Genomic DNA, 26,344 nt, shown 5'->3' with positions numbered 1-26,344 from the left:
TTAGTATAAGGTTTGTTATATCTTAAATGTCACATAAAACATATATATGTACCAACAATCTTAAGACAGACTGGCATTCATTGCGTATATTTTATTATATGCTTCTATTTAAGATATAAATAAGTAGATATTATACTAATAGTTGAGATATAATAAAATAATGTTATATACATTATTATATAATAATATGCTAAATATTAATGTGTTCAATATTATGTGAAATTGAAGCACGTTATATAAGTAGATTATTGAATTATTTATATAATTCAATATTGGTTGAATTCTTTTAATTTTGTAATATGATATTATAAAGTATATGACATTACCTTAAATTTGTGCCAACTAGAGATAGAAAAAGGTATTTCATTCTTTTTATCAATGCTTGCACAAGATGATGTTATCTATATCTGTTACGAAGCAAATATAAAGCCTTAAAAATGTTTAAATATTACAAAAATGAGGTTGAGAATCAACTTGACAATGTGTTAAGAAATGATAGAGTTCGTGAATATGAATCATCATTTGCTGATATTTATTCTAAACAAGGTATTATTTACTAAGAAATGATGAATGTTATGTTGACAAGTTCTGGTTTAACTCAGAATTTGTGAGGGGAAGTTTTGCTTTCCGCAAATTATGTTATCAATAAAATACTTCAAAAGAAACTAATGTGACACTATATGAATTATGGAAAGGTTTTATAAATTTTTAAAAGTGTGGGGATGTCTATTTAAGGTTGCAGCTCCTACTCCTAAGAAATTTAAAATGGAACCTAAAATGTGACAACCTTGTAGGTGTGTGTGTGTCATGGACGGGTGCAAGAGGCACTGACATGCTATCACACTAAGCAAGTTACAGGTGCATAGTCCCACACCACCTATGTAAGGGAAAGGTAAAGTGATTTTATGTAGTGGTGTTATCTCCAATAGGTATGGGGCCTTTTGAGATAAAGCCCAATAACAAAATCGTGCGGGCTTGATCCCAAAGCGGAAAATATCATACTGTGTGATGGAGTGGATCGTTACATAAAACTTTTGATAAGTTATGCTCATAACATCAGTGCATATCATTTTCTTGTGGGCTAGAACGTCTACATCTTTTGGTCTTGATTTTCTAGCATGTTTATTGAAGAATGAGGCACAAAGCTTTGAGAAAGCAAAGTCTTCTCCTGAATATTATTAAATCTTAGATTAGTTATGTGATATAATTAATCATGTGGTATAATATTATTTATGTGAGTTCAATATTATTTATATAAGTGCTTACTTTTAATTGAGATTATAATATTACTTAATGTGCATAGTAATTTAATTTTATAATATAGTTGATTTAATGTGTGATATTATTAATTTTGTATGAGTTCATGATTTGTTTGTGTATTTAATACAACAAACAAAAATTGACTAGTCTAGCTATGTCAATTCTCCCGATAGTCAAGGGAAAAAGATCTATACTAGTGTTTAAAGACACGTATAGCTGTGAATGGGCTGAATAAGATAAGATTTTCTGATAACTTTAAAGTATTTAATGGAAAATGTTATAGATACAGTAAGCGAGTACACTAAGACAAGCTAAATCAAGTTAGTTAGCTATAATGTACAATTTAGCTAAAAGCTAAAATGTTACTGAGTTGCAAACTAGTTAGATTAACCATAAGTTAAAATGATTAATAAGGTGCACAGAACCTAGGAGGAAGATGAAAATCTGTTAGTTGGTTTTTGCTCTCTACTTGGTAGTAAAAAACACGAGGGTGATGAGTAGCCATTTTAGCCATATGCTATTTGAGTTATACATCATATCTGCTCATGTAGGAGTGAATAATACTATTTGTAAAGTAGTAGTTTTTGAAGAATATTTTTCAAAACAAATTACTCTACTACCAAGGTAAACTACTTAGTTAAGTGTGTACTAAAGTTAAGAGCTACTAGAATTGATAACTGAGCAAACTTAACTTCAAGTTAGTGGTAATAGCAGAAAAGTGGGTGCTTATTATAAACTAGTAATAATTAATGAGAAGAGTGTGCTTAATCTAAGCTAGTAATGAGGGCTTAAAAACTCACTTTTAACTAGTAATAATAGTTGAGAAGTGAGTGCTCACTTTGTGGTGATGTATCCAACACTTAACAATAAGTGAGTTATTTGCTTAAATGGTTGAGTTATGTGATGTGTGACACATGAAAGGTTATGACATGTTAAGATGACTGACTTAACATGAACCTAAACATGAATAACTCAATTCATAACTACAAGAGATGTAGAAGCAAATATTAATTAAACCCCATTGTAATTAATATCTCTAGTATTAATTCACAATAACGTCTGTGACATATTATAAGAACAAGCTAGAGATAAAGTGAATACATATGCACTAGAGACTGTTATGCATGCTTGTTGAGAAGCGAATATAAAACCTTGGAAAAGTAGATGAGGTGAAATATTTAATATATGGTATTTTAAGAGTTGGAAAACCATAAGAAATATATCATATATAAAATTTAAAGATTATCCCAAAATTGTGGGGGGATATTGTCCATACATGAAATTTGCTATGAGTTACCTCATCAGATAAGAAATACTTATAAATGTAGGGTTCTTAATCCTAAGAGATTTTGGATAGAATCAAAAATCATTTATAGTATTATAACAATAATGCATGTTGTTCCCTATGAGGAAAATATTATGGAACAACTAGAAGAGTTATTTTTCCAACGAAAGAGCTGAGTTATTTGCTTTAGTTGAAGAGTAAAGTGTGCAAGCTTATAAGTCCTTGAGTGGATTAAAGCTGGTACCAAGACAATGACATAAATATGATATATAAGTTATTATATGCCTTAAAAAAAATTAATGATATACTAATTAGTATATTTGATATTAAAAATTTAACATCTAATAACATAGTATATTTTCAATAGAGTGAGATTGAGATAATACTAGTTATGATAATAAAAGCCTAGTTAACTTTTGTAAATGTAAATCTCAAATATAAATACTAGTCAAAGTATATCATTGGTTAAGATTGCAAGGCATCTTAATAACTGTGTTTAATTACACATTTTTAATCCAGGATAGAATCACTGAAAAACAATAAATTGGGTAGTTGTGATACACCCCAAGTCCAATATTGCATAGATCGAGGTATCTAACTAAATTGGAGGTATAACAGTGATACAATCTGGATGATGGATATTAAAGACTCCAAATCTAAGAGTGGATATGTCTTTAATATTAAAGGTGTAGTTGTATGTTCTTGTAAAGAATCAAAGTTAAAAACTTTGAATAAATCAAATAGAAAAGTTAAAAGACTTAACTTAGAGGACATTTCAAAATAAGTCTACACCTGTGCCAATAATAAGCAATTTTAGGGCACAAAGTATACATTTGCTCTCAACTGGAGAAATCTCTGCAGAGTGTAATATTTCTAAACACAACCTTGTGGCCACATATAAAATTGAAGGTTGTACTAGAGAGCAATTGTACAGATCATCGAGGGGAATGGGGTTTAAAACCGAAAGCTAACGAGTCATCTTAATGGAAACCCAACCTAGTTGACTGGAGATCTCAAGATCTAGGTTCAAAGGGACAACATAAATTCTGAATGGCTCACCAGAAGCACTGGGAAGATATAAATCTTCTGCCTATTTCTATGATGAGACAGTGCTACCTACAACGAGGATCAGGATAAGCTACGCTTTTAATGACTCTTATACCTTGAAAATTCAAGTGGTGAGATACCCCTCGGATCCGAGACACGGGTTGATCAGGCCCAGGCCCAAACCCGAGAGAATATCAAACAATTAATATTTTATAATGAACACGGAATACAAAATAAATTAAGAAATGAAATTAAAGCTGGAAGGAACTAAAAATAGAATCCGTAAAATATTATAATTATTAAAATCCATCAAACCCAAACTCCAAAACTCCATCAGTTTACAACTTGGGAATCCATCTCTAGTGGACCCCTATTAAACATCCAAACGGAAGATAGAACAACTGTAATAAACGTCCAGAAATAAAATTATAGAGAGAGCCCTACATCGTCGGAAGAGTGAATAGAGACCTCTGCTCAGCACGAACACGTCTAAGCCTGGAACTGTCGTGTACCTGAAAAATAGAAGCGGGTCAGGCCCACGCGCAAGTTCTATACTACTACAATCCAAACAGAGGCCCGATACGCATGTACATCATAAACAATTCAACAATAGCTAATAGTCCATAAATATATATATATATAGTCACACTAAAGGACTCTCACTGGACTACAGGCCGGTCTCAACCTGAATAGAGGTAACATGCTAAAACGCACACAAAGTGGGCATATGTACCTATACCTAAACAGGGTACACCTCCAACCATCGTAGCCAGTTACACATCCCGATGCATATACGCTCCCTAGCCATCGGTCCTGAGGCTCAAGCTCATACCGAGGCACCATAACAGTACATATATAAAATCCATCCAAAATCCCTGGTATTGCCGCTCAACAAGTAGTTGCCATGACAATACAAATCCACGGGACTTAACTTTTAGTTAATCCCATCCTTATTCCAAGTAGGTGGGTAACGGTATTGTTTTAAAAACCAAACCCATCCTTAGTATGCCACCGTCCCATACCGGTGCCTACTTTCCAATCCTCCAGTAGTCAATAATACCAATAAATCAAGTATATATCAACTAAATTCCAACATCCAACATTCAATGTTAGCAGTGATAAAATAAGCATTGATAAACAGGGTCACAACAACAACATATACATGCCCAATTTAAGTTGTTCCCTTTAGTCTGATATAAAGACAGAATTAATTAAAACTTCCATTTAACACCTTACAAATGACATACAGATATGTAGGGTATGTATCACAAAATCCTAACCTCCACAGTTGATACTAACTGTGATAATGTAAGCATCAAAACAATATTCACAGTATGTATGTAGACATGCTCAAATTATAGTGTTCCACAAAACCGATCTAGTGTTAAACTCAAATCCTCCTAGTATTTAAGTTCCAACAGTTGCTATTACAGAGGTTAAGATAGCTATCATCTAGACCCATCCTTCCAATAATTTATACTAGTAGTGGTAAGGAAAAACGTGAACCACAGAACCACAATGCATCCATAAATATGCTTAGTCTAGGTTGAACAAGCATACAACACTACTGTAACTACCAGTTTCATAGCAAAACAGATATCATTTTAGTTTGGTTTAATCTTCATTAATCCTGAAATCATTTAAGAGTGCAAAGAGTATGAAGCCTAAGGGAAAGAGTAAGGATAGAATCTTGCCTCAGAAACTTTTGTTCAAAGTTTCAACGTCGTCTTCTTAAAAAAATCCCGGCGAGTTCCAAAACCCGGTTACTGTTCACGGGTACGAAACACTATTCCCGAACTCAAAATCTGATCTCCACCGTTCAGATTGTGCGACACTGAGTCATGAACCTATCCTCCAAATTTCAGCTCGATCGGACCACGGATGAAGCGGGATCGGATTTTTGATGAAATCTGGGCAGAATGGAAAAAAACCTGTTCGACCCAGTTATTGTTCATGAGTACGAATCATTGTTCCCGAGGTCAAACTCTGATCTCCACCGTTCAGATTGTGCGTCACTGAGTCGTGAACCTCTCCTCCAAAATTCAGCTCGATCGGACCACGGACGAAGTAGGATCGAGGCTTTGATCAAACCTTGGCATAATGTGAAAAACTGCGTTTTTCCTTCTCCACTTCCACAAAACATGTGCTTTGTTTAAAAAAAACTCTACACAGACGTCTACCTTATACTTATAGAGTTTTCCTAAACCCTAGGTTCATTTAAGTCCAACTCACAATCCTAACCGGCCCATCCAATTAACGTAGAAACCTACGACGGTTATAATATAAAACCCTAATTTATACTGTAATTAAAACCCTAGTTAGATGTATTTACCTAATTACCCTATTCACCATTAAATACTTAACAAATAATCTAATTGAACAAAATAATAATTAGTAAACCCAATTAAACCAAATAAGACACACATAAAATAAGACACACATAGAATAATTAAACCAATTACACTTAAACCATTAATGCCAATTAAATAATTAAAACACTAACAAGTAATTCCAATCAAATAACTAAACCAAATACACTTAAACCATTAATGTCACTTAAATAAGTAAAACACTAACAAGTAATTCCAATCAAATAACTAAAAATAAATATCATTTAAATAAATTAAATCACCACAAAAGAAATAAATTAAATCACCACAAAAGAAAACAATTAAGCACCTAATAAAAAAAAAAATAATGACACATAATCAAATAAAATGCACTTAAATAATAAATTAAATATCATTAAATATCAGGAATATCCTTTTTAAAATTAGGGGTATTACATTCTTCCCCCCTAACAAAAGGAATTCCGTCCTCGGAATTCACTCTTACCTTCTTCCAATATTTCAGGAAACCGTGAGCGAATGACATCCTCTCGTTCCCAAGTGGACTCAGACTCATTGTGAAGACTCCACTAAACACGAACCAAAGGAATAACCTTATTACGAAGAATCTGATCTCGTCGGTCGACAATACGACACGGTGGCTCTAAATAAGTTGCATTCGGCTGCAACGCAATCTCCCCAACATCGATATGCTGATATCGATCCTCATCTCGAAGAAATTTCCGCAACATGGAAACATGAAACACGTTGTGGACGCGATCCAAAGTATCCGGAAGTCTCAACCGATAAGCAACAGCTCCAATGCGATCCGTAATCATGAATGGACCAACAAATCGCGGTGACAACTTCCCTTTCTTCCCAAAGCGCATAACACCCTTCATAGGAGACACTTTGAGTAGAACCTGATCCCCAACCTGAAACTCCAAAGGCCGAGTACGATGATCAGCATAGCTCTTCTGCCTACTTTGGGCAGTACGCATGCGATCTCGAATAAGAGCAATCTTTTCAGAGAAATCCTTGATAAACTCAGGACCTAAGAATCGATTCTCTCCAACCTCCATCCAACAAACAGGTGACCGACACGGTCGATCGTACAATGCCTCAAATGGTGCTATACCAATAGTCTTCTGGAAACTATTGTTATAAGCAAACTCCACAAGTGGCAAATATTCCTCCCAGTGGCCCTTGAAATCCAGAACACACAACCGAAGCATATCTTCCATAATCTGATTCACCCTCTCAGTCTGTCCGTCAGTCTGAGGATGATAAGCAGTACTAAGGTGTAACTCCGTACCTAAAGCCTGCTGAAAACTCTTCCAAAATCCAGATACAAAGCTCGAATCCCTGTCCGATATAATAGACAATGGAATGCCATGTAGCTTCACAATCTCTGAAATGTAAAGCCTCGCCAACTGCTCCGAAGTGTAGTCAGTGCAAATAGGCAAGAAATGAGCTGACTTGGTCAACCTATCCACAATGACCCATATGGAATTATGCCCCTTGAAAGAATTTGGCAACCCTTCCACAAAATCCATAGATATGCTCTCCCATTTCCACTCCGAAATTGGTAGTGGTTGTAGAGCTCCTAGCGGCCTCTGATGATCAATCTTAACCATCTGACAAGTACTACATTGAGAAACAAAAAGAGCAATGTCCCTCTTCATACCTGCCCACCAAAACTGCCGCTTCATATCTTGATACATCTTATCGCCTCCTGGATGAACAGATAACTCAGAGTGATGAGTCTCAGTCATCACATCCTTCCTCAAATTATCAGCAGAAGGTATCACTAACCGTCCCTTGTACCTTAAACCTCCATCAGCCCCAACATAGTAGAATGGAACCTCTCCGGAAGCTATCTCTGCGACCTTGTCGACACACTGCTGATCGGTGAGTTGTGCTTGTAAAACCTTGCGAATGATGGAAGGTGTAACCACCATGCAAGCCATAAAAGCATCCGATAACTCATCCACACTCTTTAAAGCATTCCACTCAGTAGTGAATAGAGCAGAAAGACTACCAACAGGTCGGCGACTGAGTGCATACGCCACTACATTCGCTTTCCCTAGATAGTACTGTATAGAAAAATGATAGTCTTTTACAAACTCCAACCACCTGCGCTGTCTCATATTTAGCTCCAGCTGAGTGAACAAGTACTGCAGACTCTTGTGATCACTAAATAATCTGAAGGACTCACCCAACAGATAATGCCTCCAAATACGCAAGGCAAAGACCACTGCTGCCAACTCCAAATCATGTGTTGGATAATTAAGCTCATGAGGCTTAAGTTTCCGAGATCCATAAGAAATCGGTCGCTCTTCCTGCATCAATACACATCCAAGACCCTGCAACGAAGCATCCGTGTAAACAAGATACTCTATCCCGTTCTGCGGAGTAGCCAGAACCGGTGCAGAAGTCAGCTTCCTTTTCAGCTCATCAAAAGCTCGCTGATAGTGTTCATCCCACACGAACTGTACACCCTTCTTGGTCAGATGAGTGAGTGGTCCTGCTATCTTAGAGAACCCCTGGATGAATCTCCTGTAATATCCTGCCAGACCGAGAAAACTTCGAATCTCAGTAGGTGATGTAGGCTGTCCCCACTCAACCACCGCTGAAACCTTGGCCGGATCCACTGCTATCCCATTTTCTGACACCACGTGACCCAGAAATTTCACCTCCCGCTGCCAAAATTCACACTTCTAGAACTTGGCATATAACTGGTGCTCACGAAGCGTCTGCAAGATTATGCGAAGATGTCTAGCATAATCGTCCTCCGACCGAGAATAGATCAAGATGTCATCAATAAAGACAATAACAAACTGATCCAAATAAGCCCGGAAGACTCTATTCATTAAGTCCATGAATACTGCAGGTGCATTAGTCATCCCAAACGGCATAACTCGAAACTCATAAGAACCATATCGCGTGAGAAATGCTGTCTTAGGAACATCCTGCTCCCTGACCTTCAGCTGATGATACCAAGAACGTAGATCAATCTTGGAGAAATATGTGGCTCCCCTTAACTGATCAAACAAGTCATCAATCCTGGGCAAAGGATACTTGCTACAAATCGTAACCTTATTCAACTTCCTGTAATCTATACACAGACGAAGCGAACCATCCTTCTTCTTTACAAACAGAACCGGTGCTCCCCAAGGTGATGTACTCCTACGAATAAAACCCTGGCTGAGTAACTGCTGAATCTGATCCCTCAGCTCTCTCATCTCTACCAGTGCCATCCTATAGGATGCCCTAGCAATAGGCGCAGTGCCTGGAGCTAAGTCTATCACAAAATCGATCTCGCGACTAGGTGGTAACCCTGGAATCTCCTGAAATATATCCGGGAAATCCTGTACAATCGGTATGTTATCCAATGACATAGTAATCCCCTCCTCATTTTCCTCCTCCACATGGAACAAATAGGTGCTACCGCCCCCTTTAGAACGTGGCATAGCTACTACATACATATCCTGACCAGGTATGGTAAAAATAACAGATCTATCAAAACAAACAACTTGGGCATGGTAGTGAGACAACCAATCCATCCCAAGTATCACATCATAAGTGTGCATGTCCAGGACCAATAGATTGGCTAGAAATCTGAGTCTGCCAATATCTAGTGTCACAGGCCCATCACTCTTATGTATAATAGCTGTATCACCCAATGGTGTAGAAATACCCTGAGGTCTAGTACATACCCTCGTCCTCATCCCAGACAAAGCAACAAAAGTCCTAGCTACAAATGAGTGTGTAGCACCCGTATTAAATAAAACACGTCCATGCAAACCATGAATAAGAAACTTACCCTCAATAGTCTGAGGTGCCTGAACATCTTGTGGCATGGGGTTATACACCCTGCCATAGTGCAACTGTTGTGGTGTCTGTCCCTGAGTCTGCGGCGGTGCCGGTAAAGCCAAATGTGTTTGTCCCTGAATCCGTGGAACCTGTGGAGCTGGTAGAGGCACTGGCGCCCTCTGTCCCTGCTGCACATATTGTCTTTGTCCCTGTCCTTGTCCTGCTTTAGGACACTGCCTGGTGGTATGACCATACTCTCCACAAGTGTAACAACTACCCTGGAAAGTACCAAATGGCCTCCTCTGTCGGTTAGCCTGTGGCTGACCCTGTCCTGCCTATGGTCCCCCATTCTGTTGCCTCTGAATAGGTGCCCCATTCCGGTGAGCATCTGAACCACCTTTGTGCTTCTTCCAAGGCTGTTGTCCTTGGAACTTGCCTTTGTCATTCTGCCGGTAACCATTGCTATTCCCCTTTTCAGCTGACTGATTAGTAGAGTCTTTATCTCCCCGCTTCTCACCACGAGCCTGTCTGATGTCCACAGTCAACTGATACTGTTGTAGAGCGGCATCTACCACCTGAGCATAGGTAGTGTAGGCTGGACTACCTGTAATAGCTCTCTTGATAGACCACATCAGTCCCTTGACAAAACTGTTGCGCTTCTTCTCCTCTGTATCCACCTCCTCCTGTGCAAAGAGAGACAAGCGTGTGAACTGCTGCTCATACTCCGCTACTGTCATGTTTCCCTGCTGCAGACTTAGAAACTCGGTCTTCATAGCTGCCCTGACTGCATAGGGAAAATATTTCTCATCAAAGCAAGCACTGAACTCATCATAAGACAATGTCATCCTCTCCTCTGAGGTGGTAACTGACTCCCACCACTGTAGTGCATCCCCAACTAGCTTGAAAGTAGCAAGCATCTGCTTCTGAACCTCCGTGCACTGAACCAAACGAAGATGACACTCAATGTCCTGTTTTCACTGGTGAGCTGCTCTCGCATCGGTTGAGCCTGAGAACACAGGTGGACTCCCCTTTGTGAAAGAGCTCCTAGCCTTTCCCCAAGAATCCGTCTGAACCACTGGTGCTAGTACAGGTGCCGGCTGTACCTGAGGCTGATTCCGAAGTGCAGCTGTTACCCCAGCCTCTATAGCCCGAGCAACGAGGTCATTGAGGTGAGGAGGAATCTCTGGATCTCTGACCTGGTCCAGAGTCTGTTGAACATTCTCCTGTTCCTCCTGAAACTGATCCATGTCATCTTGAAACCCAAGCCTTTGCTGCTCTTCCTCCATTTGCTGACGCCGTAGGAGATATTGTTGCCTACGTGCCGTTCTCCTTTCCTTCCTAGTTCCTTGCATGTTTTGTCCATTTCTAGCGTTAACCATCTGTTAACACAAAAAGACAGACGTCAGTACCCTTTCTATACGAACCATAAGGAATACAATGAATCCTAACTTAAGCTCTATTCAAGAGAAAACGCTACGCGGAAGACTTAATACGAAAACATCCTAGAGACACTTGAACCTGGAGTGCTCTGATACCAACTGAGATACCCCTCGGATCCGAGACACGGGTTGATCAGGCCCAGGCCCAAACCCGAGGGAATATCAAACAATTAATATTTTATAATGAACACGGAATACAAAATAAATTAAGAAATGAAATTAAAGCTGGAAGGAACTAAAAATAGAATCCGCAAAATATTATAATTATTAAAATCCATCAAACCCAAACTCCAAAACTCCATCAGTTTACAACTTGGGAATCTATCTCTAGTGGACCCCTATTAAACATCCAAACGGAAGATAGAACAATTGTAATAAACGTCCAGAAATAAAATTATAGAGAGAGCCCTACATCGTCGGAAGAGTGAATAGAGACCTCTGCTCAGCACGAACACGTCTAAGCCTGGAACTGTCGTGTACCTGAAAAATAGAAGCGGGTTAGGCCCACGCGCAAGTTCTATACTACTACAATCCAAACAGAGGCCCGATACGCATGTACATCATAAACAATTCAACAATAGCTAATAGTTCGTAAATATATATATATAGTCACACTAAAGGACTCTCACTGGACTACAGGCCGGTCTCAACCTGAATAGAGGTAACATGCTAAAATGCACACGAAGTGGGCATATGTACCTATACCTAAACAGGGTACACCTCCAACCATCGTAGCCAGCTACACATCCCGATGCATATACGCTCCCTAGCCATCGGTCCTGAGGCTCAAGCTCATACCGAGGCACCATAACAGTACATATATAAAATCCATCCAAAATCCCTGGTATTGCCGCTCAACAAGTAGTTGCCATGACAATACAAATCCACGGGACTTAACTTTTAGTTAATCCCATCCTTATTCCAAGTAGGTGGGTAATGGTATTGTTTTAAAAACCAAACCCATCCTTAGTATGCCACCGTCCCATACCGGTGCCTACTTTCCAATCCTCCAGTAGTCAATAATACCAATAAATCAAGTATATATCAACTAAATTCCAACATCCAACATTCAATGTTAGCAGTGATAAAATAAGCATTGATAAATAGGGTCACAACAACAACATATACATGCCCAATTTAAGTTGTTCCCTTTAGTCTGATATAAAGACAGAATTAATTAAAACTTCCATTTAACACCTTACAAATGACATACAGATATGTAGGGTATGTATCACAAAATCCTAACCTCCACAGTTGATACTAACTGTGATAATGTAAGCATCAAAACAATATTCACAGTATGTATGTAGACATGCTCAAATTATAGTGTTCCACAAAACCGATCTAGTGTTAAACTCAAATCCTCCTAGTATTTAAGTTCCAACAGTTGCTATTACAGAGGTTAAGATAGCTATCATCTAGACCCATCCTTCCAATAATTTATACTAGCAGTGGTAAGGAAAAATGTGAACCACAGAACCACAATGCATCCACAAACATGCTTAGTCTAGGTTGAACAAGCATACAACACTACTGTAACTACCAGTTTAATAGCAAAACAGATATCATTTTAGTTTGGTTTAATCTTCATTAATCCTGAAATCATTTAAGAGTGCAAAGAGTATGAAGCCTAAGGGAAAGAGTAAGGATAAAATCTTGCCTCAGAAACTTTTGTTCAAAGTTTCAACGTCGTCTTCTTAAAAAAATCCCGGCGAGTTCCAAAACCCGGTTACTCTTCACGGGTACGAAACACTATTCCCAAACTCAAAATCTGATCTCCACCGTTCAGATTGTGCAACACTGAGTCATGAACCTATACTCCAAATTTCAGCTCGATCGGACCACGGACGAAACGGGATCGGATATTTGATGAAATCTGGGCAGAATGGAAAAAAACCTGTGCGACCCAGTTACTGTTCACGAGTACGAATCACTGTTCCCGAGGTCAAACTCTGATCTTCACCGTTTAGATTATGCGTCACTGAGTCGTGAACCTCTCCTCCAAAATTCAGCTCGATCGGACCACGGACGAAGCAGGATCGGAGCTTTGATCAAACCTTGGCAGAATGTGAAAAACTGCGTTTTTCCTTCTCCACTTCTACAAAACGTGTGCTTTGTTTAAAAAAAACCCTACACAGACGTCTACCTTGTACTTATAGAGTTTTCTTAAACCCTAGATTCATTTAAGTCCAACTCACAATCCTAACCGGCCCATCCAATTAACGTAGAAACCTACGACGGCTATAATATAAAACCCTAATTTTACTGTAATTAAAACCTTAGTTAGATTTATTTACCTAATTACCCTATTCACCATTAAATACTTAACAAATAATCTAATTGAACAAAATAATAATTAGTAAACCCAATTAAACCAAATAAGACACACATAAAATAAGACACACATAAAATAATTAAACCAATTACACTTAAACCATTAATGCCAATTAAATAATTAAAATACTAATAAGTAATTCCAATCAAATAACTAAAAATAAATATCATTTAAATAAATTAAATCACCACAAAAGAAAACAATTAAGCACATAATAAAAAAAAATAATGACACATAATCAAATAAAATGCACTTAAATAATAAATTAAATACCATTAAATATCAGGAATATCCTTTTTAAAATTAGGGGTATTACAAGTGGGGTATGGTAGGATACTCTTAATAAGAAATCACCTATATGAGTGTAAAGTGGGGCCACTTTTATGAGAACTATAAAGGCTAAGTTTTCTGGAGCACTCATTGAATACCAGGACTTGTTCAGGGCCAAAATGAACACAACAATAAGAACCAACTTTGTGAGGAAATGTACTGTGTGTTTGTTATTGTCTTGGTTTACACAAACGGCTGAACAATTCAAGACATCGCGTTCGCTGGTTAGCCAGTAAATCCGATAGTAATACACTAGGGAAGGTTCAAAGCCAAAAGCCACCTATCCTGATGCAGTAACATTCCGACTATACTCTCTCTAGTATCTGCATGATCATCTTTTGCATTTTATGCAAATTTTCATTCATGTGGGGGATTGTTGGAAACAGAGGCATTAAAAGCATAAACTTTGAATGAGATTTGGAATAGATTCCGCTAATAATTTTTTGCGGATCTCTAGACGAACGTGTTTATCTCCGCAAGGAGATGAACGTGGTATATTTACTTTCTTAAATCCGTTTCCAGGTGAATGAGAAATTAGCTCCAAAGTATGGTGTTTTGATAAGCCTAAATGGGTATGCAAAATGTGGGAAGTGTTTGTCTCAAATGGAAAAAATGTTGAAATAAATTGAAATTTAAATAAGCTGAGTTTAGGATTTGGGCTTGGGCTTAGGCTTAATTGTAAAGTCCAGATTATTCTTTTTTGGAATTTTGGATTGGGCCTAATTTTGGGCTGGGCTTATTTAAATGGGTTTCACAAATGGGTGGGATTTTTAGGTGGTTGGTTTTTTGAATTAAAAAAACTACTTTTTAGTTTTTCTAAAATGCTACACCTTTTAAATTAAAAAACCATATTTTAGTTTTTCTAAAGGGTTACACCTTTTAAATTAAAAAAAAAAAAAAACCACTTTTTAGTTTTTTCAAAGGGTTACACATTTTTCCGAACCATCATAACCCATAGTTGCACCCACTCGAAAAGGCACATTGCAACCTATTGGAGTGGATGTGTCTATTGGTGAACAGACATCATGTGAACCATTGCAACCAATTGGAGTGGATGTGTCTATTGGTGAACAGACACCATGTGAACCATTGCGACCTATTGGAATAGATGTGTCTAGTGGTGAACAGACACCATGTGAACCATTGCAACCTATTGGAATGGTTGTGTCCAATGATGAACAGACACCATGTGAACCATTGCAACCTATTGCAATGGTTGTGTCCAATGATGAAGAGATGCACCCAATCCGAAAAGGCATTTATGTGTAACGACCCGCTCCACCACATGGTATGATATTGTCCGCTTTGGGCCTGAGCCCGCACGGTTTTGCTCTTGGGCTTCACCCCAAAAGGCCTCATACCAATTGGAGGTGACACACTTTCCTCTACCCAGGCGATGTGGGACTGTGCACCAGGTGACACACTTTCCTCTACCCAGGCGATGTGGGACTGTGCACCCGTAGCTCGCCAGTGTGGTAGCCTGACAGTGTCTCTCGCACCCGCCCACGGCACACCCGCCCACATGGTCATCACAATCCACCCCCCTTGGAGGCCCGACGTCCCCGTCGGCACACTTCCGGCTGGGTCAGGCTCTGATACCATTTGTAACGACCCGCTCCACCACATGGTATGATATTGTCCGCTTTGGGCCTGAGCCCGCACGGTTTTGCTCTTGGGCTTCACCCCAAAAGGCCTCATACCAATTGGAGGTGACACACTTTCCTCTACCCAGGCGATGTGGGACTGTGCACCAGGTGACACACTTTCCTCTACCCAGGCGATGTGGGACTGTGCACCCGTAGCTCGCCAGTGTGGTAGCCTGACAGTGTCTCTCGCACCCGCCCACGGCACACCCGCCCACAGGGTCATCACATTATGTTTCTATAAATACCCCCCTTTGGATCATTTGCAGGTTATTCATTTTTCAATTTCTTCTATCTCCCTCTCTAGACTTGAACCCAACCCAAGTGGGTTTAAACCATAGGTTAAGTGGTCCGAACCACTTAGACCCTAATTCAATTTCATCGAGCCATATTAAGATTGGTCCGAACCATTTGGTTCGATTACACCCAATTCAGCATTTATATAGTATAGATGCATTTTGAGTCAGAGAGAGTATTACACGGAGGAGGTTCGCCGTATACACGAGTTTGTAGTACTACTACTGGTGGATGTAGACCGTTGTATCCTGGGAGATAGACGCCACTAAGTTCGTTAGCATCATAGCGGGGCGAATCTGTCTTAAGGATATAGTATCCAATACTAGCCTTGGTCCAGGTTTTCTATTTATTATTATTATTTTATTGCTTTATTTTGCATATTTAATTAAATATAGAGTTGCATATTTAATTAATGATTTCTTATCATATTTTAGTTAACTTATGACATATTAATATAAGGTTTATTATATCTTAAAGGTCACATGAAGCATATATATGTATCAACAATGTGTGCTCCTGTTGCGGACATGGAAATGAGTTAGAAGAGAACTATTTATGATTTGGAAAATACTTATGGTTTGATGCAAGAGAGATGTTAATTTGATGCCTATTGACGATAAGAGAAATATCATCTAACACTTTGGATCTCCTATATATATATATATATATATATATATGTATATGTATATGGGTTTTTAAAGGAAGTGTTACACTTTGTGTTAAAGTTTTACATTACAATATTGTTATATTTAGGTGACATCAAATCAATTATTTAAACTTTGTTGAATTTCAAATTCAGCACACTAATTGTGCACACTAATTGGATGCATCCAAAAATAAAATATGCATTTTCCATTCATTCTTTTACTTAATTCATAACCAATAATACTACTATCTATTTTAAATTGAGAAATCAAAACGCGTTAGAATTTTTTTTTAACCTTCCCTAACATTTAAAATTTAAAGACAACAACCTCCTCAATGATGCGTGGGTGGCTTCCTCTCTATTTATAGACAATTAATCTTCTCAATGAATGGTTATGGTACATTAAAATAGACTACCAAGATCAACTTTTTAGAAGACTCCATCAAAACATCTACAATATTTATGATATCGGTACAAAATTCTGTTACACTCCACAACCCCTTTACATAATATTCCTACAAAATTCTCTAATTTTCTACACCCTTCGCATACAATTATTCTCCGTAACACTAATGTGCTAAAGAGAGTAGATTGTAAGAGGTGGAGCCTTGGTTGTTATCAAAGGCACTCCCAAGTAATTGGCAGGAAGGTGGCTTTCAATTCCGAGCTTAAAGAAGAAGGTAACAGAAAAATTTTAGAATTATCTCATGGCAAATACAAGCAATTGGGCTTCTCTTATTCCTCGCTTCAACGGAGACAATTATGATTATTGGAGCAACAATGTAAAGGTGCTGCTCAAATCAATGAAGTTATGGAATGTTGTAGAAGAGGGTTTTGATGAACCCGAAAATGAAGATGATTTAACTCAAGCACAAAAGAATGTTTTGAATGAGAAGCGAGAAAAGGATAGCAAGGCACTTTTCACAATCTACCAAACAATTGAAATGCCAATCTACGAAAGAATTGCAAAAGCCACCAAATCCAAGCAAGCTTGGGAGATTATACAAGCGGCATACAAAGGTGAGGAAAAAGTAAAAAAGGTACGTCTTCAAACCTTAAGATCGGAATTTGAGAAGTTAGAAATGAAGGAGAATTCATCTATTTCCGAGTATTTTACAAATGTTACATCCATAGTAAATCAAATGGCTTCTAATGGAGAAATTTTAGAAGATGAAAGAGTGGTTGAAAAAATTCTTCGCAGCTTGCCTAAAAAATTTGATTATGTTGTAGTTGCCATTGAAGAATCTAGAGATTTCTCTTCTCTTTCTCTAGATTATTTATTGGGAACTTTAAAGGCTCATGAAATTCGGATTAATCAAAGAAATCCTCCTCCTCCTCCTCTTGACCAAGCTCTTAAATCTCAAGTTTTAATTACAAGAGGCCGTGGTTACAACCATGGTCGAGGCCGTGGAAGGAGTGGAAATTTTCGAGGAAGAGGTTCTAATTTCCGTGGAAGAGGAAGACTTTTTTCAAAAAATGAAAATCTTTCAAAAGAAAATGAGAAAAATCAACACACAAATTTTTCACAAAGAGGAAGAGGCTGTGGTTTTTACCAAGGAAGAAAAGGCTATGTTGAATGTTTTCATTGCCATAAACCTGGTCACAAAATTAGTGAATGTTGGTACAAACAAGCTGAAAAAAATGAGACTGGTTTTATGCATGAAAACAGTCTGATTTTCATGAAAATGACTCTCATGAAACTTTGTTGATTGCATGTCATGGTGATAATACTGATGATGTATGGTACTTAGATAATGGTGCTAGCAAGAACATGACCGGCAACAAAAATCTGTTTTCAAATTTGGTTGAAGTGGATTATGACCAAGTAACGATTGGAGATGCCAGAGTTTACAAAATTTAAGGCATTGGAGAAGTTTCATTCAAAACAAATTCCGGCAAAATTGAGAAAATGTCGGAAGTTTATTGTGCGCCCGGCTTGAAAGGTAATTTACTTAGCACCGGTCATCTTTTGCGAAAAGGATATGATATTCATTTTCATGATTATGCATGCATCATGACAAAAAACAATCAGCTTGTTGCTAAAATTGGGATGGCGGCTAACAAACTTTTTCCTCTCAAGCTTCAAATTGCTAATATTTCTTATTTCACTAGTGTTGACAAAGGAGACTCCAAGTTGTGGCATGACAGGTTTGGACACTTAAATTTTGGAAGTTTGAAATTGTTGGCATCAAAAAAAATGGTGGAAGGGCTACCTCAAATTGAAAGTATAGATGGAATTTGTGAAGAATGCATGCTTGGAAAACAACACAGAGATCCATTTCCTTCACAATCCTTGTGGCATGCTAAGCATCCATTGGAGTTTGTTCATACAGATTTGTGTGGTCCATTACCGATTCCATCTCCTAGAGGTAATAGATATTTTCTCCTATTTATTGATGACTTCACTAGAAAAAATTGGGTATATATTCTCAAAAAAAAATCTCAATCATTTCAAGCTTTCAAAGATTTCAAGGCCCAAGTTGAAAAATTTTCCGGTTTTCCAATTAAAACATTAAGAAGTGATCAAGGGCGTGAATATCTTTCCAATGAATTTGAGAGGTTGTGTAGAGATATTGGCATACAGCATGAGTTAACAGTTAGACGCACACCACAACAAAATGGTGTGAGTGAAAGGAAAAATAGAACGGTCATGGAAATGGCAAGATGCATGCTTAAAAAGAAAAAATTGCCATCAGAATTTTGGGTGGAAGCAGTATCTTGTGCTATTTATTTGATCAACAGATCTCCCATAACAATTTTGAAGAATCGTACACCTCATGAAGCATGGTATGGAAGAAAGCCTAGTGTTCAACACTTGAAGATTTTTGGAAGTGTTGCTTATGCACATATTCCGGATGCGATGAGAAATAAGCTTGATAATAAGGCCGAAAAATGCATTTTTATTAGGTATAGCGAAAGGTCCAAAGCTTATAAGCTATACAATCCGGAAACAAAGAAAATTGTGATTAATAGAGATGTAAAATTTGATGAAAATGCTTCTTTTCTTGATTAAAAAACAGGTGGTTCTTCAAATGCAACAATTTTTGATGATTTTCAAGGTGTGGAAATTAATGGTGATTTGTCTTCAACATGTCTCTCATCAAGTGAAGGATCCTCTCAAGGCCCTCCATCTTCTCATGGGAGGAAGACAAGAAGCTTGCAAGAACTCTATGAATCTACCAATGAAGTGAATTAAGACAACCTTGTCTTTTTTGCTTTCTTTGCAGGGGAAGATCCAATCTTTTATGAAGAAGCATGCAAAGAGGAAAAGTGGAAGAAAGCAATGAATGAAGAAATTAATGCCATTGAAAAGAATGGTACATGGGAGTTGGCTAATCTACCACCAAACAAAAATTCCATTGGTGTGAAATGGGTTTTCAAGACAAAGGTGAATCCCGATGGCTCCATCAACAAGTACAAAGCACGGCTTGTTGCAAAAGGTTACAAACCAAAAGAAGGGGAGGATTATAATGAGGTATTTGCTCCAGTCTCTCGACTTGATACCATTCGTTTGATAATTTCTCTTGCTGCCCAAAATGATTGGAAGTTGTTCCAAATGGATGTTAAATCCGCCTTTTTGAATGGGATCCTTGAAGAAGAAATTTATGTTGAACAACCTCTTGGGTTTGTGAAAAATGGGGAAGAACACAAGGTGTATAAGCTTAACAAAGCTTTATATGGCTTAAAGCAATCCCCACGAGCTTGGTATAGCAGCATTAATTCATATTTTGAGAGAAATGGTTTTCAAAAGTGTCCTTATGAACACACACTCTACATCAAAAATGATTTGGAAGGAGGCTTCATGATTGTGAGTCTTTATGTTGATGACTTGATTTTTACCGGCAATAATCTGAAATTGTTGAATGATTTTAAAGTCTCAATGATGAAAGAATTTGAAATGACGGACTTGGGTGAGCTGCATCATTTTTTGGGCATTGAAGTTCATCAATCTAAAGAGGGAATTTTTATTTCTCAAGAAAGTTATGCTAGAAAAATTCTGGAAAAATTCAAGATGGAGCAAGCCAATCCCGTTTCAACACCATGCATCACTGGAATAAAATTAAGCAAAAATGGTGAAGGAAAGCTTGTTGATTCTATCATGTTTTGAAGTTTGGTTGGAAATTTGATGTACTTAACCGCTATAAGGCCGGATATAATGTTTGCAGTAAGTTTGGTTAGCCGATTCATGGAGAAACCACATTCAAGTCATTGGGAGGCTACAAAAAGAATTTTGAGGTATGTGAAAGGAACCATTGATTATGGTATTTTTTATCAAGCAAATGTTCCGGTTAAACTTGTTGGCTACACGGATAGTGACTTAGTGGGAAGTATTAATGATAGTAAGAGCACATCCGGTTATGTCTTTAATCTTGGAAGTGGTGCAATTTCATGGAGTTCGAAGAAATAAGCTATTGTGACTCTTTCTACAACGAAAGTGGAGTATATTGCTGCTTCACTTGCCGGTTGTCAAATCATTTGGTTGCAAGGTATTTTGGAAAATCTCAAGCACAAGCAAGAAGGGCCAACAACATTATTTTGTGACAATAGTTCAACTATCTCTGTTACAAAAGACCCGGTTCTACATGGAAGGACGAAGCATATTCGCATCCGTTATCATTTCTTAAGGGAGCTTGTCAATGAAGGAATAATTCAAGTTGAATATTGCAAGATGGATGAACAAATGGCAGATTTATTCACAAAACCTCTTGGTGGAATTTTATTCAAGAAGAATCTTGCAAAGTTGGGAATGAAAAGCAAATTTGGTTTACGGGAGGCATTGTTGGAAAAATAAACCAAATACATGAACCAACTCATGTGTGGAATACATGCACTATCTCATTGGGAGATGAAACAATTGTGTTAAACTTAGTGTTTTATTTATTGTCTTGTAGTTTGTGTCTTTCTAGAGTCATGTATTGGTGCCTATAAATACATGTTCTCAAATTCTTTTGTAAGTAAGAAGTGAGAAAGAAATATATCAATATTTGAGTCTTATAAAAGTTGTGTGCGTTCTCCTTCTTCATATTGAGTGCCCTCCTACATATATATACAATCATACTCAATTCGATGGAATTCCTTGATGTCTGTAGAATTAAACTCCTTGTCGAAAAATTAGACACTTCCAAATATTAGTAGAAAACCCATTTTTATTCAGGAACTCATTGAGGCAATACTTGATAGCACCAATAAATTTGTTGTCACCCCTAATAAAAGAATTAGTTGCCCGATTCCGAATTTTGACTGTTTTCTTCCGCTCATCCCTATTATCATGTTATTTATATGAAAAATTACTGTAAAACATGTCTGGGATAACATATTTGCATTATAATCAATGAGATCAGCCAAAGGGTGCTTTCCAGTGAATCCTTAGATCTTTTTTTCTACTCCTGTAGCTTCATTATAATTTCCATCTTCTTATTTTAAAATAGAGAAAAAAAATCATTTCATTTCTTGATCATGTATAATTAATATGTTATTCCATAATAAACAGGAGTTTAGTAACACTTGAATTTTCATCTTGTCTTGGGGGCTTCCCCAAAGATGATTTTGTACTTCTTCACTTTTTCTGTTTTTGGATACACAGACCTAGATTCTTGTCAAATCTTTCGGATATAAAATTTCTGCCACATACCAGAAAAATTTGAATTTAAATTTCATTTGGCCATAATTCTACTGATTTGCTATCATTTTCAGATTTTCCAAAGAGAAAGTACTACCATATTTCTACCTTGAAGATGTTTCTGATGGCAAACTCTATTCGAGCGAGAGAAAATAACAGCACAAGTACAAATGTTATCCTATGCACTTCACAGTCACAAATTTCTTTGGGATACTTCTTCACATTACTGTACTGACACACGACACTAGCTGAAATTGTGAGATGCTAACTAGTTCTGTTCCTATACTCCTATGGTTCATGTTAGAAATAAGAGTGTATGCAACTATGTATTGCATCGATGTTGAATATGAGATGAATAATATAAGAGTACGTAGGAGTTTATACAGGAGACGTGTGGAGAGCAAGTATATCTAAACCCTATATGTTAAACCTAATATATTATATAATATATTTTGACAGTCCCTCAAACTTAGGGTGGGTTATATGAAATCATGTTGAATTTGAAAAAAAAGTCTGTTTGGTACGCGTTTGATTTTTGATATTTTTGTTTTCGTTGGGTATTGTAGTAGTGTGAACAGTTAAAAAAAATGTGTGGTAAAAAATGTTTTGTTTTGTTTAATGTCAAAACATTTCGTGAATGGTGGTAAAAAATCGAAATACTAATTTGATGGGTGTTTTCCACAAGGACTTGGTATGCATGGTGGGCAAAATTATATGAGGAAGCAAGTTAAGGTGATTAATTTTTTTTAGTGTCCCGTATCAGCATAGATTGCTTTGATTAGACTTACAGTGACTACATTATGACTGTTTTTTTGTGTTTGTACCTTTCATTTCAATCTTGATTTGCTTCGACAGGATCATTGAAAATTATTGGTCTTGAAATCTCATTTTGTATTTGAATTTTTAGTTATACAATCTTTCTTTTTCTACAGAACTGATCTTATATTAAACATAAAAAAGAAAATTTTTCCTCACAACCAAGCAATTGGATGCCATAAAGCTTCAAGTACTGGCCATGCACTGGTACCATAAAATAGCCAACTTGAGCAAGCCCTCCATATGATGTTATCTCCATTGCTCCATTTATTTATTTATTTGGCAGTAGAGGAATCAACATTTCCTAAACATTCTCAAACTTCAATACGAGCCTTGACTTTGGTTTTATGAAGGCTTCTACTAAAGAGTCGTGTCATGTCTGTGTCGGACACACTTTATATACTTGTCCGTAAGTAAAAATAAATTTTTTTTTATTTATTATTTTGGACACTTTCTCGGCACTTTCAGACACTTTGCTGACACTTCTTGCACACTTAACCGACACTTTCAAACATTTCTAAGACAAACCTAACCGGTAATCTTAAAAATAATATGAAGACATTCTAAAATGTTCAATTTTTTTCTTTAATAAATATTGACATTATACATATATGATCACAAGCGAAATATTAAATAATACTTGTTCATTTAAAATAAAAACATTATTATGACAAAGTAGAGCAATAACTCTTAATATAAAATTACGAATGAATTAAAGCTTTAAAATAAAAATTAATATTTATATATAGCCGTATCCAAGCCGCAGTACCCGTGTCCTACTTTTTAAAAATTTCACGTGTCCACATATCTGTATCGTATCGTATCGGTGTCCTGTATCCATTGCAAAAACTTTCCAAACAAAGAGAAGAAATCTACACAGAAATAGTGTGAAAATTCTTATTACTAGGGTTCAGGGTATGATTTTAGGAGCCACAAATAAGAAATGAATAATAAAAATAAAAAATGCGCCCATCAACAGTCAAGTGCGACATTTATTAAAAATGTTGTTACAAGCGTATCAATAGTAGCATTTTTTTTAAATTACTGTTTAAATTTGAAATACAAACATATTACATACTCTCCAACATCTCCTACTTCCTAGCCAATAATATTACCACAATTTGAACTGACAAATTGAAATGCACTAGATGTAATTAGTATTCCGTGACCTTAAATTTGTGCTTTTGACATTCCCTGATTTTGAACTACTTCCGCTTTGTGCTGGATGACTTTCATGGACAACCACCTTCTCAATCATGCATGGGTTGCTTCCTCTCTATTTGTAGAGATTAATCTTGTGAATGAACGGGTATGGAGCATAAAAATAGATGACCAAGATCAAGCTTCCACAAGACTCCATCAAAATATCTACAATATCTAAAATTCTGTTATTCTCTACAACCCTCTACGGCTGTACAGATAATATCTCCACAAAATTCTCTTATTCTCCGCACCCTCTCCGAACAATTCTTTCATAACACTAATGCGATAAGAGAGTAGATTGTATGGGTGGAACCTTCTACTTATCAAAGGCACTCCCAAATAATTGACAGGTTGGTGGAATTCAATTCCAAGCTTTGAGAAGATATCTTCCTTGATGTATGTACTATTAAATTCCTTGTCGAAAAATTAGACACTTTCTAAGATTTGTAGAAAACCCAATTTCATTCAGGAACTCATTAAGGCAATAATTGATAGCAACAATTAATTTGTTGTCACCTCTTCAAGAAAATAATTAGTTGCACGATTCATGCTTCCCGAATTTTGGCTGTTTTCTTTCGCTCATCCATGTTATATGTATATGAAAAAATACTTTACATGTCAGGAATAACATATTTGCATTATAATCAATGAGATGAGCCAAAGAGTGCTTTCCAGTGAGCGTCACTTCTTCTCCTGTAGTTTCATCTGCTTGGGGTTACATCCAAAGCCTATGTGGCTTCCATATCCTTTACCAATCTTGGAATGACGGCTGCACATCATTAGAAATTAATATTCACAGCAAATTATGGAATGTGAGGGCTTAGTTTTGTTTTCTAGGCAGCATGATCGGTTTTGTCATGCTGTTAAATTGATATTATTATTATTTTTATTTTTGTACAGTTTTTCCCACACACCGCATTGACATTATCTGAGTCTTGTCGATGGTTTCTCGCCCATTTCTATGGGTATGGTGAGGTGCCACAGTGAGCCTTTTGTTTTGGGCTTCTGTTTGGGGGACAGTTTTGGGCTTTGTTTTAGTGTTTTGGTTTAGTCTCTTTTTGTTTTATGTTTGGGTTGTTTTGTTTTTCTTTGGCATATGGGCTGCTGGCCCATAATGCTCATTGGGGGAATGAGTGAATGACCCATTATAGAGGTATATTCTTGGCCTATTACAATTAAAAATAACCGAGATGGTTGAGAAGGATTTTTTTGCTAAAAATATTTATAAAGGAATTTTTTTGTAAATAGTTAATAATTGGTGAGGGTTTTTTGCAATTCATCCTTTCTTCAATGCAAATAAATCTACATTTTCTTAATGCCGCATCCATGGGTCTTCAATGAACTTGTACTAGGTTTACTTTATCTTCATCACTGATTTGCACGATGCTGCTTTCCCCTTACACAGTGAATATTAATATTATACCTTTCAGTTACTCCTATCTTTCATCTATATATATATATATATATATATATATATATATATCTGAAATTCGAGCATTGTCAGTTTATCCCTTTTGTAATTTCGAGACATTCTGGGAGAAGCAATCACCAGATATATTAGTCAAGAAGTCTCTTCACATTTCTTTCTGTCAATTAGTGTTTTTTTTTTTTTTTTTTTTAATTTTATTAAAGAATTTTCCTTTTAGAGGTTACCTCTCAAGAAAAGTCTTCTCTTTCTTAAAGATCCAATTTAGTTGTAGTAATTATTGGATTTAATGCCTGTGATATTTGTTCCCCGTAGCCCCCTAATTAGGGGTGGCAATTTCGGATTTCTGGTTGTATTCATATCGTGTTGATGTAAAAATATTATACTAAATAGGTAAATTCAAACGCAACTCATTTAATAATTGTATCAAGAATTCTCAGCACTAACCCAACCTGTTTATTAAATTGTAAACGTGTTAATCCATTTAATGACCTGTTTATCAAAACGAGATATTTAATATTTAATCAAATACTAAATAATAGAAAAACTTTGTCATAATTAACCCAAATATTCAAAATAAAAAGAAAATTATGCATAGCCAAAGTTTATATTGAAATGACTTAACAATCCATAGTAAATTGGGTTTAAACATGTAACATATTACATATATCATATTCACGATTATAACATATTGAATTAAATGAGTTATAAACAGGTTATACAGGTTGAACCCCTCAACCCTAACTCGACATGGTTAAGTAAACGGGTTATCGCATCGACCCTTTTATAACCCAAACCTGTTTATGTCAAATTCAAATCCTTTTAACTCGTGTTGTAATTTGCCACCCCTACTC

The 26,344-nt window shown here is 36.8% G+C and overlaps 1 protein-coding gene across 1 annotated transcript; it reads left to right on the top strand.

Moving 5' to 3' along the window:
• Window positions 1-17,132: 17,132 nt before the first annotated feature.
• Window positions 17,133-18,286, top strand: LOC132270453 (uncharacterized). The gene is made up of 2 exons (XM_059771631.1): window positions 17,133-17,862; window positions 18,177-18,286. The coding sequence occupies exons 1-2, from the start codon at window positions 17,133-17,135 to the stop codon at window positions 18,284-18,286; spliced, it is 840 nt and encodes a 279-aa protein (XP_059627614.1).
• Window positions 18,287-26,344: the final 8,058 nt, after the last annotated feature.

This window comes from Cornus florida, unplaced genomic scaffold (assembly GCF_030987335.1).
Source record: "Cornus florida cultivar Cherokee Brave unplaced genomic scaffold, ASM3098733v1 CherokeeBrave_3.0.0_Hap2_Chr08, whole genome shotgun sequence".
Lineage (NCBI taxonomy): Eukaryota > Viridiplantae > Streptophyta > Magnoliopsida > Cornales > Cornaceae > Cornus > Cornus florida.
This window is presented reverse-complemented; position numbering and strand designations above follow the sequence as displayed.